Source organism: Gossypium arboreum, chromosome 6 (assembly GCF_025698485.1).
Source record: "Gossypium arboreum isolate Shixiya-1 chromosome 6, ASM2569848v2, whole genome shotgun sequence".
Taxonomy (NCBI): Eukaryota; Viridiplantae; Streptophyta; class Magnoliopsida; order Malvales; family Malvaceae; genus Gossypium; species Gossypium arboreum.
In genome coordinates, this window is record NC_069075.1 from 123,307,767 (window position 1) to 123,324,055 (window position 16,289).

The window sequence follows — 16,289 nt, forward strand, 5'->3', positions numbered from 1 at the left end:
ATACCATTTGAGATAATGATGCCAGCCACAAGTATCGTAGACAGCTTGAGAATTTTTTAATTTTATACATTCAAAGTTTTGAAATGTGGTTAAGAAGATATTTGTTGTTCTAAAAAATATTTCACATATTAACAACATCACCTTAGTATAGTATTAAAAAAAGGTTGAATCGTACTAACATGTTGCGTATTTCATAATTTCAATTATAGGTAGAATTGGGATGATTCATATTTCGAAGAGTAAATGAAAGAAGAAGATCTCGATAATATTAATTGTGTAAATTGAAATTCAAATGATGATGATGATGATAAACGCAATCAATGAGCAGTAGATAATAATAAGAAGCATATGTTAAATATTAAAAATGAAACAACTCAATAAATATGTAATAGAACAATTAGATAAAATTGCACATTCTTATTATTTTATATGATGATTTGATTTTAATTTTTAATTTGTTTAGAAATTATTTTATCATACTAATAAATTTTTAATAATTAAAATTTTTTAAATATAAATTATATAAATATATAATTAAATTTATATTATTAAACATAACATAGTAAATTACAATTTAATTATACTCTATCACCTGAACACATACAAAGAATTATAATTTTTTTTATAATGATAAGAGAGTTTAACTACTCTCATGCTTAAAAAATTATCAAATTTGTAATTAATGTAGAATAAAAAAATCAAACACTAAATTTGAAATAATTGTCAAATTTAACCAACTTTATCCGTTCATTTTACGTCCGGCTGTAGAAGGCCGAGACAGGTCTGTCGAAAACGGAGTAGAACAAATCAATCCTTCCACTCTCCTTTTAAGACCATCCTCCAATTTAAGAGCAAAGATAAAAAGGACAACCAAAAAACCACACGCCGGACCACCACCCGCCGCCGCCTCCATCCCCGAACATGGCTTCCTCTTGTTCTCTCTTTCACTCTTCTCTCTCCTCCAAATCTAAATCCAAATTCCCATTGCTCCGTCATCAAAGCCACACCAAATTCAATCGCCCTCCCCCATGCACCTCCTCATCCACCTACGATCCCTGCCCTTCTACTACCTCCTCTAGCAGTAACTCCCCTTCTCCACTAAAGAGCCGACGCCTTGCCGATGAGAACATCGCGATGAGGCTCGTCGCCACCGCTCCATTGCCAACACCACCTTGTCCTCCAAGTACGTTCCCTTCAATGCCGGACCCGACTCCACTGAGTCGTACTCGCTCGACGAGATCGTATACCGGAGCCTTTCGGGCGGACTGCTCGACGTTCAACATGACATTGAAGCTTTGAAGAAGTTCGACGGCGCGTATTGGAGGGAGTTGTTCGATTCACGCGTGGGGAAAACCACGTGGCCGTACGGGTCAGGAGTATGGTCCAAAAAGGAATTGGTTTTACCCGAGATAGACCCGGACGACATCGTTTCGGCTTTCGAAGGGAACTCCAATCTGTTCTGGGCCGAACGGTACGGGAAACAGTTCTTGGGGATGAACGATTTGTGGGTTAAACACTGTGGAATCAGTCACACCGGTAGTTTCAAGGATTTGGGAATGACCGTTTTGGTCAGCCAAGTTAACCGTCTGAGAAAACTGAAAACACCCGTCGTCGGAGTCGGCTGCGCTTCCGCCGGCGACACGTTGGCTGTTTGTCCGCTTATTGCGCCGCCGCTGGGATCCCTTCCATTGTCTTTTTACCGGCAAATAAAATCTCCATTGCCCAATTAATTCAACCGATAGCGAATAGCGCTTTCGTTCTGAGCATCGACACCGATTTTGACGGTTGCATGAAGTTAATACGGGAAGTCACCTCAGAGTTACCGATTTACCTTGCCAATTCGTTGAACAGTTTGAGACTGGAAGGGCAAAAAAGGGCTGCCATTGAGATTTTACAGCAGTTTGATTGGGAAGTTCCAGATTGGGTTATTGTTCCCGGTGGTAATTTGGGGAACAGTTACGCTTTCTACAAAGGGTTCAAAATGTGTCAAGAACTAGGGCTTGTTGATAGGGTACCTCGATTAGTTTGTGCCCAAGCAGCCAATGCTAATCCCCTTTATTTGTATTATAAATCAGGGTGGATTCAGTTTAAGGCAGTCAAGGCAAATACTACATTTGCTTCAGCTATTCAAATTGGTGACCCCGTTCCTATAGATAGAGCTGTTTATGCTTTGAAAAACTCAAATGGGATTGTTGAAGAAGCGACGGAGGAAGAGTTAATGGATGCAATGGCGCAGGCAGATTCTACAGGGATGTTTATTTGCCCTCATACTGGACTTGCATTGTCTGCCTTGATTAAGCTTAGGAATAGTGGGGTTATTGCAGCGGGGGATCGAACGGTTGTGGTTAGCACAGCTCATGGATTGAAGTTTTCGCAATCTAAGGTCGATTATCACTCAAAGAAGATCCCGGATATGGCCTGCCGGTTTGCTAATCCGCCAGAGCAAGTGAAGGCAGACTTTGGTTCTGTTATGGATGTGTGAAGAAGTATTTGGGAAATAAAACTCCAAATCACTAAGCTGAGCATTTGGTATGCTTGATTTTAATTCTGGTCTTACCTTGCTTTTATTTTTTTTATATAAATTTTGTTCTAGATCGCCTTAGTCAGCACAGAAATCACCTGGTGGCCACGTAATTTATCTACATTTTTTGAGCCAGAAGCTCGATATTTTTTACCTAGATCAGGATTTGCTACAGTTGCCTCAATAACTTGTTCAATAAAAGCTTTATTTTGTGGCTTTGGGTGATCAGAATCTAGATATATGATTGTGCCACACGAGTATGCTTCCCTTTATTCTGCATTCACCCATCAAAATGGGTTGTAAGTTTTTCGTCTAAAGGAAGTGTTAAATTACTTTATTTCTAAAGCTTGGATTAGGTGTGTTTGTAGGGTCCTGGCCATGAAATTGTTTGTGATTTACTGTTCATTTTTTTTAACATGTGGAAATTGGAGAATGAAAATGACTACTTTATGAGTGGAATCGGTTATGTTCATGGGGCCTTGGGCAAAATTTGCCGTATTTAGGCTGAAAAAACGAAAATGCTTTCAGTTATACACATTTTCAGTGGATTGGTAAGAAAATACTTTCAGTTGGAAACATTTTCGTTCTCTCTCCACGAATAAAGGTTATTTTATTGTTTTAGGGTTAAGGTTTAGATTTTTATTAAGAGGATAGGGTTAGGTTTTGTTAGGTTAAGGTTTTTTAGGGTTTAGGGACTAGAGTTTTTTATACTTTTTAAATTTTTTTTATATTCTTTAGAAAATTTTTATATTTTTTTAGTTATAAAGCTAATATTATTTTTAAATTTTGAAATTATTTAGAGCCCAATTTGGTATAACTTTCAAAATGACAAGTATCAAAAGGTATTTACAACAATCGTATGTATATCAATTTTATATTTGAATTATTTGAATTGTAAAATTTAATTCGATTCAAAATCAAAACTCGAACTACTTGATTTGATTAACTATTAATTTTTTTTTCTTCAAATGGAACTGAGTTTTGATCACCCATAGTTTATTGCAAGTTGAGGTCGATCAGAAAGTTTCAAAAAATATTATTCTGGGAATCTCAGGATATCCTATGGGTGAGTGAGAAATTTGTAGGAGTTGAAATTGGTAAAGGAAAAATGCTACACGTAGGACACGTTTTTAGTGCATTGTCAAAAAAATGCATTGAAAGTGCGTCCAGCTGGACGCGTTTTCATACTATATCAACTGAAAATGAGTCTTATTGGACGCGCTTTTATTGCATTTTTCTGACAGTGTATTGAAAACGCGTCCAACTAGGTGCATTTTCAGTGAATATTTTTGACATGTCATTGAAAACATGCCCTATATGGAACATTTTTCCACTACCAATTTCAGTGCATGCAAACTTTCGACTCACCCGTGAGATATCTCAACAAAAATTTTTTGAATCAATTGCCACTCACCCCTGGTCTATAAAAAGATGACTTTTAGCATTGAATGTCATAAGGTAATTTCGAGCAAACAAAATTGCATGAAGAATCGCAAGAAGAGGAAGTTCGCAAAGCGTTTGTAAGACATAAATTGGAGTAAAAACATAATTGCATCAGGTAAGGTTCGATTTTTGTTGTTCATATATAATTACAACTCTATTTTTCTACATAATTTTTTTGTTTCCAACATGAAAAACAGGTTATTTCATTAAAAATGAGTGGATGAATTAATATTGTTGTTTATTACGACAGTGAAGTCCATGACACTGAAAATGATGTCATTTTTTAATCAAAAAACACAGCGTGGTGGGCTTTCAACCCGAACATACAATTGGTGGAGCTGCGTGCAATTACTAGGTGAAAATCGTCGAATCCACCCAGATGAGAGTACCGCAATTAAAATATTGATTTTGTGCTTCGGTCGACCTCATCATATATGATATTTTTTATATTTGAGGTGCAAGGAGGGATGGAGGCGATGGTATAGGTGCATATTACTAGTGGATCGCCGATACTCGAGTTATATGAGGAGTTTGCAAACACAGATAAAGGCAGTCAAAGGTCGACATATGCAACACCCCCACCCAACCCGAACGTTGGATCCGGATATGAGATGTCACATTTGGATCAGGTTATTATATATACACATAATTCTCTAAGTTTTAAAAAGTCAAAACTATATTTCCTATTTATTTAAAGGTTGTACAATAGCGTCTATAAAATTTAAAATAAAGATTTACTGGCTTAACTCTAGCCTCTTAAAGAAGTTATCTGGTTACAACCCATTCGTCTTCTTGGCGAAGTTCCTAAAAGTGACTTCTTATCCTATATGCATGACACTTTCCTTGTCTCAACACGATCCGGATTGGTCATTTCTCGAGTCTCTATTCTTGTATTTTCTGCATTCACAAAACAACTCTTATAAGTTCAAATGAACTTAATGAGTTTCTACATTTCACAATAATGGACCCTTTATTACAGGAGTTTTAAATAGAAAAAACTAGATACGAATAACTCTCTGCTTGTACAACTTCTCTTAATCCATCATAGTGGATTTTATCTTATTCCTGATCCAATCCGTTGGCAGATAGATCTTAGTGTGGTTACTTCTTCGACCATTATATCAACTTCAACTAGCATTGCTAGTTTCTCTAAATGTCTCGCCATCTCAGTAGACTTTATCATTTCTTTAAACTAATTTTCTTTCTTCCACTTATCTCTCAATATGGATTTCTCGTTCCCACCATTATGCCCTATTAATATGGCCTACCTGATTGTCTTCCTAAAGGATTTTGTTAACTATTCTCAATCTAACTAGTCCATGGCAGATTCTTCCATCTAGTCGTCTAGTGATATGACTAACAGGGTCCCACGCCACCTTGGCAGACTAAATCTTGCTTAGTTTTAAATAACGACTAGATTACCTCCTTGTAATTCACCTTGATCGCACTACTCTTAAACGTAGCACATCCTCTTACTACAGACCACTAAGGCCTGAAATACTCAATCGCTGTTGTTGAGGGACCATCTTGATTCACAAGTTCTCTTTATTACCCTCTAGTTATCACAAAACTAGCCATTTGACTGTTACATTTACACTAGTTATTTTCCTTTAGAGAGGAATGGTCTTGGCAAGCATATTTGTTGTCTGGTATACCCTTTTTTGATAGTGGGCTCTCTCTAACCCCTCATTTCCTTATAACCTGGCCGGTATACCTTATATCCAATATCTAACTTACAAGGTTTCTCTAAGGACCATCTGGCGGTTGGTAATGGTGGAACATCATCTACGATCCTTGGATAAACCATCTTTCATTCAATATCACACCAAGCATTATTAGCACGTTATTTCCCATGACTCTTTCTCTGGCTGGGTTACCACCAATATGCCCTACTGGCTTACACAACTACCATTCTAGTAGTCTCTTCCCATTTTCATTATATTCCTCATTTATTGACAAAATCCTTCAATCCGTTGGCTAACCATTGCATTTCATACTTTTATTATCTTTCTAAAATTTTTCCTTATTGCAACATTTTCCATGATTATCATTCCGAATGAACACTCGTGTTTACTATCCAAGCGAACTTTTCATTCTTCAATGTCCCAATAGACTCCATAAGTTATTGTAGTCGTGCTATGGCTTTACTTACATGGTTTCATGTTTGATGTCCTGACGGACTTTATCAGTTGTCAGAGTCCTATTATAATCCTTCACTTCCGTATTCTTGTGTTTAATATCCCATCGGACTCTTTACGATGTCATAGTATTTTTCAACTATGATCTTACTCATTTTACCATTCAATTTGTCAATTGATGTCATAGCGTCTTTCAGCTATGGTCTTACAGAATATAACCCTGTGTTTACCGTCCCAATAGACTATCTGGGTTACTATAATCCAACTATGGTCCTACACATTATATTTCTCATGTTTACTGTTCTGGTGAACTATTAAGATGTCATAGCGTCTTTCAGCTATGGTCTTAGTCCTGTTTATCATGATGTCATAACGTCTTTTAGCCATAGTTATATTCAATTTAAGTGTATACCCTCCGATTGATTCCATGATCTCACCATGATCTTTACTCTTCCCATTTCATTCATTCAATTCTTCTATTCTACCATTTCTAACTTAAATACTTAAACACCGCAGTATCCCCTCCGCAAGGCCCAAAGCTTCGCTCATCACAGTTTGCACTCAACAATACCATATGATGGTATCTAATTGAATTACTATCTTTTCTATTTTCCCTTTCCAACTTCACCTACCCCGATAATGTTTCCCTTACATGAATTACATGTATTTCATGGATGCAATACCATTGAACCGTAGATAACTCATGCACATTAAACTATAATGGTGAATATTTTAAACCCATACAACCTTACAACATATTTAACATTATAAGGTTTTGAGTGCAGAAATTCACATGATGCTTATTCGTCTTGTCCGCTTAGCTTTCCCAAACGTCAGAGCTTCTATTTCTCTTCGCAGCTAAACATGACAACCAATTCAAATGGTTTTAAAAACCCTTAGCTTTGTTTTTTAAGTCTTACGTATACCGAAGGGCTTAGAACCTTACCAGCTTACTAATTTTTCTACTTTTTCGACTTAAACCTCTCGATCATTGTTCCATACAAAGCTTTCTCATATCCTTCTCTTTTAGGAGTTACTAAGGAATAAGTTGAAGAAGGAAAATAAAACAGACTAATGAAGAAGTCTCTTGGGAAGTCATTCTTTAGTTATTTATAGCCCTACCGTATGGTCTTCAACTATATAGAATTCACTCATTCACAATCATTTTGTTCCCCATTAAGGAACTGGCTGGTTCTAATCCAATTGAATCAGACTTGGATTTCCACCTTATCCTATTTAGTTACAAAATTTTCCTAATTTTTTCAGTAAAAGTTGCCAACTTATGACTTATTTCTGTTTAATCCCTCAATTATTCCTAAATCTCCAGACTTGAAGGAAACTGAGTGTCACAACATATGTTTCAGTTCGAGAGGCCGAAATGGAAGAACAAGCTGAGAGTCTAATGACAAAATTGTGAGATAGGTTCACTACTTTAGTAAAAAGTTGTCATTATGATATCCTAGAATCATCAATAGGAGGACACTCATCGGTTTCAACCTTAGATATCAACCGCGATAGGCAGAATGTCCAACAGTTGGGATTTGGCGGTAACTCAAAATACTTGACCCTGGCAGGACACTCAGTTAGTGGGTTTGATTTGAACTTTGGTCAGTTGATGTTCAACGTTGGGAACACTTATAAGGGTATGACATCAACTTCTAGCGGTTGACAATTAGTAGGTGATTTTGGTTGTTTCGATAACTATACAATAAGGGATTATGTACTCCCTACGACTTTCATCAGCGAAGGGACATCCAACCCTGGACATGCTGATGGGGTTGAGAATGAAGAAGGCACTGAATTCAATGTTGATACAATTTGAGAGCCCAAGGCGGATGGTTCAGAAATTGCATTATTTTCTGAACCAGAGCCAATTCCAACTAAACCAAAAGATAGAGGTTCAGATGGTGAAGGTCCAAGTGAAGATGCCGAAGAAGATTCGCGGTTCAAGACATATTCACCTTCAACCCACATGCTTAATGTGGACTTCTAAGCAGAAAGTGGGTTAAAGTTTGCAGAATTTCCATATAGAAGATAAGGTCATGCTAGTTATTCGTTGGATTCGGATGATTTTGAAGTAGAGAAGGAGTTTTCCTTTAAAGATGGTTTTGTCACAGTAGTGAAGCAATACAATAAAAAAAGCGGGGTAAACTTTCACGTTGTTAAATCTTGATCGAACAAATTTAAGGCAAAATGTGCAATGCAAGACAATAAATATGCATAGAAAGTCATGGCTTCTGTAAAAAAAGACAGGATTGTAAACTATAAAAAATATACTGCTTCGCATACATGTGTTGCCTATACTCAGCGTACAATAATTGTATTATATTTGGGATATTGAATTCCTAATTTTAGCGTATTCATATTGTTCCAGGATTGTTGTTCTAGCTTTAATTGTAAATATTCGTAGCCAGTACGATTACACATCGTTGTACTGCAAGGCATGGATTGCAAAGCAGAAGGCATTAAATAAGATGCATAATGGGTGGGACGCGTCGTACAATGATTTTATGGCAATGGTGTCAGTTACTGAAGTAGTACGTTCTAGATTGCATAACTGATCTAGAAATTATGCCTACATACTACAACGATCGGTTGGTCTATGGATGTCGAGTGTTCCATCGTTTCTTCTGAACTTTCAAGCAATACCGACAGACATTCTGGTACTGTAAACCACTAGTACAAATTGACGGCACCATTATGTACGAGAGATATATGCATCGGTTGTTGTTGGTTATGGTATAACATGACAATTGAAAAATCTTGCCAATTGCCTTTGCAATAACACCATCAGAGAAGACAGCCGGTTGGGGTTTCTTTCTATCTAGGTTGAAGAGAAATGTTGTCCACTAACACAATATATGTATCATCTCTGACAGGGGACCTAGAATACTAGCTTCAATTGAACGACAAAAAAACCTTTGGGACCACACACACCATAGGTATTGTTTAAGACATGTTACAGTGAACACCAGAATAAGTTGAACCATACTGATCAAGGGTGGTATGGCCTTCGGTCCTTGTTCTTGTGTTGGTGTAGATGATGGACCTGCCTTGGCAACTGCTCCAAACCTTGAATCTCTAAGTGTCTATTGTGGCCTCCTTGTAGACGTTGCCTACCCTTCGCTTCTTCCGCTAGTAGCTATGGCTTGCCATGGTGTCTAAATTATGGCATGTTCTCTGAATCGTAGGTTAATTCCCGAGCGATAATGGGTTCGTAATTAGGTAAAAATTCCTACCTATAGTTCCAAATGTTGATATATTTCGCATGGAATGTAGGCCAATTTTCATCGATTCTCTCCCGTAAGTCAATATAGTGCAGATTTTCAATGTCTTGAGGTGCCATCGAAATCATTTACCTAAACCCAAACTGCCGCATAACTCTATCTAATTCGTGCATTTCCAACGTAGCTAACACTACCAATAGCACCTTCACATGTCAGATGTTGGGATTCACCAAGAATGCAAATGAGATGTATGCTTAAATTCTCGAATCGAAGTTTAACATCCTTTCAAACTATATCAAAATAACAATAATTTTAATTATATATTTACTATTAATTTTTAAATCAACTACGTTAATATTATATAATTGAAATTTTAAAAATACATACATCCGCTTTTGATAATTGATCTAACAGAATTCGTATATCTTAAAACTCCTCTGGTAGTCTCATATAACTCGATCCATGGTTTCACCTATTGAAATAATATGTTAACACAATAATTTAAATTTTAAATAATTTTATTATGGTAAATATCTTATCTAATGAATTTTACCTTGTTATGGGTGAGAATATATAAGGGTAGTCCACTCGATTACATAAAAATAGCAGTCGGTACCACGCCCATGATTGCAGCAGTAGCATGCAACAACCATTTTTTTTATGTCGCCCGGCACATCTCTTGGTACAACATCGCCAACACGGCTGACCCCCAATTGAGTTCATTTACTTTTCTAAAATTCACGAGTTTTAGCAAGCACCTTAAATGGAAAAAAATTCATTATTTACCGGGCATTAAGAGACCCCTGATGATCATAAGGATGTACGTCTAAGCGTGTTGCTCTCTTTCAACTTCACTCGATGTTGCATCGAGCCCACCAAACTTTTTTTTCAACCAAATCATATCTATTCGGACTCCATAAATCGTGTCTAGAACACTCCCTAAAAGTTGCTCACATGCATTTCTCCAATCGGCTATGACAACTGACCTAGGCACTGTCGGCCTATCCACCGGTAACCTGAGCTGTAATTGCACGTCCTTGAGTGTGATAGTACACTCGTCACATGAAAGATGGAATGTATATGTCTCGGGTCTCCATCTTTCCAACAACGCGCTTACAAGTATGGGATCCAATTTACACCCCCTACCCATATAGGTCACGTGCAAAAATCTTGCTTCTCTCAAGTATGGTTCGATAAGAGACGATGGAAGAGCGGGTGGATTACAAATAAACGTCTCCAAAATCTGATCTTCCGACTATATATAAAAAAAATACAAAATATTAAATTTCAGTATAACAACAAAATATTTAACTTAAATTAGATTAAATATAATAAAAAATTTCTTATCATTTGCAATTGATCGACGAAATGTACTTGTCATCTAAACAAATTAGAGATTTTACCATTACTAATTTCAATAAATATGAAAAAATTATAATACAAAATTTAAAAAACCTCAATACAATTTTAATAAAAAAGATAGTTGAGAGAGAAATAAAAATTGAGTAAGAATTAAGAGGGAATTGAGAGAAATTTAAAATAGATTTGAGAGAGAATTGAGAATGTGTGAGAGAGTTGAGTTGAGATTGAATTGAAAAAGAATAAGATTTAGGAGTTTATATACGGAGAACAATAGAGACGTTGGGGAGGGGGGTAAACAGCCTATGAAATAGCCATTAGGGGTGGGGGAGCTGTTGGATTTTTGACCGTTGGGGTGAGGGTAGCCGTTATGGAAAATGCTTCTAATTGGAAGCGTTTTCATGTCTTTGGGCTAATCATGTAAATTTTGAAAAAATCGGCCTAATCTGGTATTTTTTTCAAAAAAAAAAAGCATTTTTCTATATTTTATCCCATTTACTGTGGTTTTTCCATTGAAGAGAAGTGAAAACGACCGTTATCTTATTTCATCATCTTTTGAGGTTCTTTATGTTTTGAAATTGCTAATCCAAGTATAATTAGCCTAGCAAAATAGTAGCATATCATTTGGTTCACTATCTTGCTACTTGAATGATGCATGCAAGAAGCTATAACGTAGAAATGGTTTGAATCTTTGATATAAATGCCCATGGTAAGCTACATCTTAAAACCAACTGCATTTCTTTGATATAAGAAATGGCCAAATATATGAATATTAAGATAAAAAGGATAACATCAATACAGAAAAATTGTCTCTTCCATTTCCATTTACAATGTGAAATGAAACTTTCGAAATTCACTGTCAAGTTTATGTACAACATCATTGAAACCACTAAGTAACAACAAAATACAAAGCCAGAAATTAAGTTAAACAGTGACCCTAACATTTATGATGTTCCCAAACAATAACAAAGCGAATCACAAGACAGGTTTCTTCATGGTTGAAAGGAACCTTCCTCCATGCAAGTCTGCCAAAATCTTTCTTCTTTTTTTAATGAAAAAACGAGACAGCACAAAATCAAAAGCCAAGTTTCATACAGCTAAACATGTAGTAACATCAAGTAACGAATATGCTCCTTAATGTTTTTAATTTCAATAAGTCATCAATACTTCAGGAACAATGATACAACGATATACTCTTGTCATCCGACACACTAGCAAGGCGACCCCCTCCACCAGGTCGAAACGCCACAGCCCAGACTTGATCTGTGTGATTACTCATTGTCTGTATAGCTGCTCTCATCTTAAAATCCCATAGTCTTACAGTTTTGTCACTTGAGCCAGTTGCAATAGCCTCACCATCGGGGCTTACATCCACACTCAACACCCAGCTAGAATGACCTGACATTGCCCCAATTATAGCTTTCCCCTCAGCATCATAGACATGCACATGACCATCATCAGATGCTGAGTACAGCTTCCGTCCATCAGGTTCAGGAGAAAACACAAGAGACCTAACCGGCATGTAATGGCCCTCAAGGTGATGTAGAAATTTGGCATGAGGTACATCAAAAATGGAAATTGTGCCATCAATTGAGCCACAAGCAAGTCGTCTTCCATCAGGACTCCATGCAACGGATAGTACAAACTTCTTGCTACTACTTTTATCAGAGGGCTTCGGTCCTTCAGGACGTGGGACTGATAAAGTTGCAACCAACCTCCATGTTGCTGTGTCCCACAGCTTGATTGATGCACTACCCCCACCAGCAACAGCAAGTGTTGTACCCTAATTTTGAAAGCCACCCAAAACAAATTCTAAAAAAAGCCCGTCAGAGTGTAAAAGACATTCACCATAGCACCTAATTCATAAATTATCATCGCGAAAATTATTCATCATTAAGTAGTAGGAATGATACTAAAATAAGACTACAAGCAAAACTGAAAAGATATTTAATATTTTATCATTAAATCCCAGGGAAGTTCAACAAAGACAAATAGGGATAATTTACCATGACAAAAGTAGCAAACACGAACCGATAGATTAATGCAAAACAAGCCTCTTTGAGATAATTTTGTTAACATGAGGTTACCAGGAAAAGTGATATAACATGTTGGAAAGAGTGCATTTGCCAATTGCAAAGCTTAACTTCATTTAACGTAATGTTCCAATTGTAATGGCTACAATAACAATTTCATTCATTACAATGGAATACTCGATTTTGCCTGCGCTACTCTATTAGATTCTGATTGAGGCATCCATCATTATTTTGAATTTCTTTCATTTAAATGAGCACTTCATTTAATACTAAATTGTATCTTTATCAGTGGCCTTCAAGTTTAATATTCAAATAATTCATAAATTAATCAATTTCCATATTTAAAATAGTTGCTCACTTGAATAAAAAGAGCAAAATAAGAAATAAAAAGCGCTTACCTTGGGATCGAATTGCATTTGCCACACCTCGGAAGGCGGAGCTTCGAGAGTGGCAATAGTGACGTTGGTGTCAACGTCAAACACGCGAACCAAACTGTCGAGCGAGGCGGAGGCAGCGATGACACCTGAAGGATGGGCAGCCACCGAAACGACGCCGAGGCAGTGACCGGTGTTGGTGCGCACGAGCTCGAGCTCGTCGGGCCTCCATAGCTTGACGTTTTCGTCGAGTGAGCCGGTTAAGAGGAGGGGCGGGCGGGAGTTGGTGGCGGGAACCCATGTTGCAGTCCAAACCGACTCGTCGTGGGCGTTTTCCACGGATTTGAGGCCCGCCAGTTTCATTGATTTCGCCATTTGTAGCAGGTAGCTGATTTTGCAAGAAAAAATGATGTGTAACAAAGTTAGAGTTTTTTGGGGAGTTTTGAGATTTCCTTTCTGGAGATCCGATTTGTGGGATTTGTGATGTGGAAGAAGGATTGAAAATTGGATTGCAGTGCTTATAGGTATAGGGCCTTATTAGATTTGGGCTATACATGTAAGATCTATGACAATATAACAGTCCTACTCATACCTACACTTTTTATTTAATTTTTTAAAAATATTAAAAATTTAATATTTTTATAAAACAATAAATATAATTGAAGATTTTTTTATCGATAAAAATAGCACAAAGCATCTTGTATTATATTTTAGATTGCATTTTAGTCCCTCTACTAAAATACGGGTAAATTAACTCGCTTACATTAAACGAGTGAGCAAAAAAACTCATCCATTAAAATTTCACCGATAAATGTTTTGTTTTAGTGTTTATATATAAGTTATAATAACAAATTTAGCTCTTAACCTTTACACATTTATTCAATTACACCCATACTCTTTTATTGGAAGTAAATTAAAATTTTTGAAACTAGTAAGGCTAAAGGATCAAAAGGCCTTTGTAACAAATTAAAAAAAATAAATTAAGCCTTTTTAAATTTTAAAATTATTAAATATTTATAAACAAAATTTATAAAAAAGTTATAAATTTTTATTAAAAAATAAAAATACCATTTAATTTTTAAAAAAATAACTACAATGTGAATGTAATCAAATAGGAAAAAAATTATTTTTACTTTGCCGCCAGAGGGTATTCGGTGGAAGCTCTTGTACTTGGGGTAAGGAATGGTAGTTTATACCAAGCCTAGGATTGCAACAACGTTATACAACGCTCCATCTGACCTACCTTATGTAATGCACCTCAACACATCTCCTGGTAAGAGAATACAAGGACAACTAAACCCCAATTGTAGCCTCTACATTATTCTAGATTAGCTATTAATGGGAGATATGCCACGTGAACCAAATTAATGGATTTGTCCGGCATCAACCTTCCTCCTATCAAGCGCAGAACATATGCTTTTTCAGCTCCCTCAATTTCCTCTACACTTGAATTTCGTTCTGATAAACCGTAATTGATACATATTTCTATCCCATGCTTAGCACATTTTATGGATGATTTTTCTTTAGATTTGGTGAATTCGATGCTCCTAATGCCTTAATTTCATGTTTTATACTTAGATGAGCATAGGAGAGTGAAAGGAACGACAAACGGGCCAAAGACGGAGAAAATGGGCCAACGTACGAAATCAACACGGCCTGGACTTCCTTACACGAGCAGACCACACGGCTGTATCCCTTTTGCAAGGTTAAAGCACGATTTACACGAGTAGATCACACGCCTATGCCCATTTAACACCTTGACTACGGTCTTAAACAATCGCACATGGGCATGTCCCTACCGAGCCCAAGTTTAGTCCAATTCGGAAAAGGCCAATTTTGAGGGCTCTTAGGCATTTCAAAGCCTATTTAAACACATAAGAGTCACTTAGAGAGGACACACACGGGGAAGGAAGCAGGAAACTGCTCAAGGAAAGTCAATTGATCCATCTCAGAAGCTGAATTCATCATCAATACTGAAGATCCCCTTCAATTTCCCTTCAGGAGTTTTGGGTTTTTCTTTATGTTTTGTATTCATTATTCTTCTTAGATGTTTACCTTTTTAGTTATGAACTAAAACCCTTAAATACCTAAGGGGAATGAAACCTAAGACAAATCTTGTTATTATTATCTGAATTGTATGATAAATATTTGACTTGTTCTTAATTATGTGTTCTTAATTCTTGTTTTGATATTCCAGGATATTGATTCAAGTTAAGCTCTTATTCAGAGGAGGAATAAACCATGTCTAAGAGTACATTTGTCATAATTAAGCGGAGTTGGTTGCGCGCCTAGAGATAGGGTGACAAGATTTTACCAGATTAGGGTGAAACCTAATAAGGGGATCCATAGATCAAGTTAATGCAACCCTAGGGCGTTAATTAGAAAAAGATTTCAATTATTCAATCTAGGGTTAGACGTCGTTAGTCTCGAGAGAGATAATAATATAACTTAGGGATTTCTACAGAACAAGTTGAATGAATAAATCGTCCGATTCAGAGTCAAATAACAAGTGAAGTCTAGGTGGATTTTTCCTTAGGTATTGTCTTAATCAATCGAATTTTCCAAAAAGTATTTTCCCCAAATTTCTTTTCTATGATTTCTTAGTTTAATTAATTAGTTATATAAACAAAACACTTTTATTTTTTAGGCTAGATAATAAAAAGAAAGTTGATACTAGTATTTTTAGTTCCTTTGGGTTCAATAATCCGGTCTTGCTAAAGCTATACTATGGTTCGATAGGTGCACTTGCCTTCATCGTGATAATAGTTAGTTTCAAGAACGATTCATTATAAATATTTAAAACCTATCACAAATATCACGTATCAAGTTTTTGGCGTTGTTGTCGGGGAACTAAGATATTAGGAACACTCGATTTTTATTACTTTAGTCATTTTACTTTTATTGCAATTTAAATTTTTATTTTCTTTTCTAACTCTTCATTTATTTTCTTCTGACAGGTTTTTCTAGTTTATGACTGAGAGAAACCCGTCAGGACCATTATTTTTTGATAGTGAGATCGATTGCACAGTTCGCAGAAACTAAAGAGAAATAAGGCGAAGCTTACGTTACACAGAAGAGCAAGAGGAAGATACTTCAACCACCACCGAGGAGATGGCTGAAAACCAAGAAAATCTGCTACCTCCTGCGATTGTTGTTAATCAAAATCCTACTTCGCGCACTATGTATGATTATGC

General features: G+C 36.4%; 1 protein-coding gene and 1 pseudogene across 1 annotated transcript; one reads left to right on the forward strand and one right to left on the reverse strand.

The window, feature by feature from the left end:
* Positions 1 to 612: 612 nt before the first annotated feature.
* On the forward strand, positions 613 to 2,960 carry LOC108472743 (threonine synthase 1, chloroplastic-like; annotated as a pseudogene).
* An 8,464-nt stretch (positions 2,961 to 11,424) lies between these two features.
* On the reverse strand, positions 11,425 to 13,625 carry LOC108470958 (WD repeat-containing protein VIP3-like). Its single transcript, XM_017772496.2, has 2 exons — positions 13,120 to 13,625; positions 11,425 to 12,471 (listed from the first exon to the last, which is right to left on the reverse strand). The coding sequence occupies exons 1-2, from the start codon at positions 13,468 to 13,470 to the stop codon at positions 11,857 to 11,859; spliced, it is 966 nt and encodes a 321-aa protein (XP_017627985.1). The 5' UTR covers positions 13,471 to 13,625; the 3' UTR covers positions 11,425 to 11,856.
* Between the last annotated feature and the right edge of the window lie 2,664 nt (positions 13,626 to 16,289).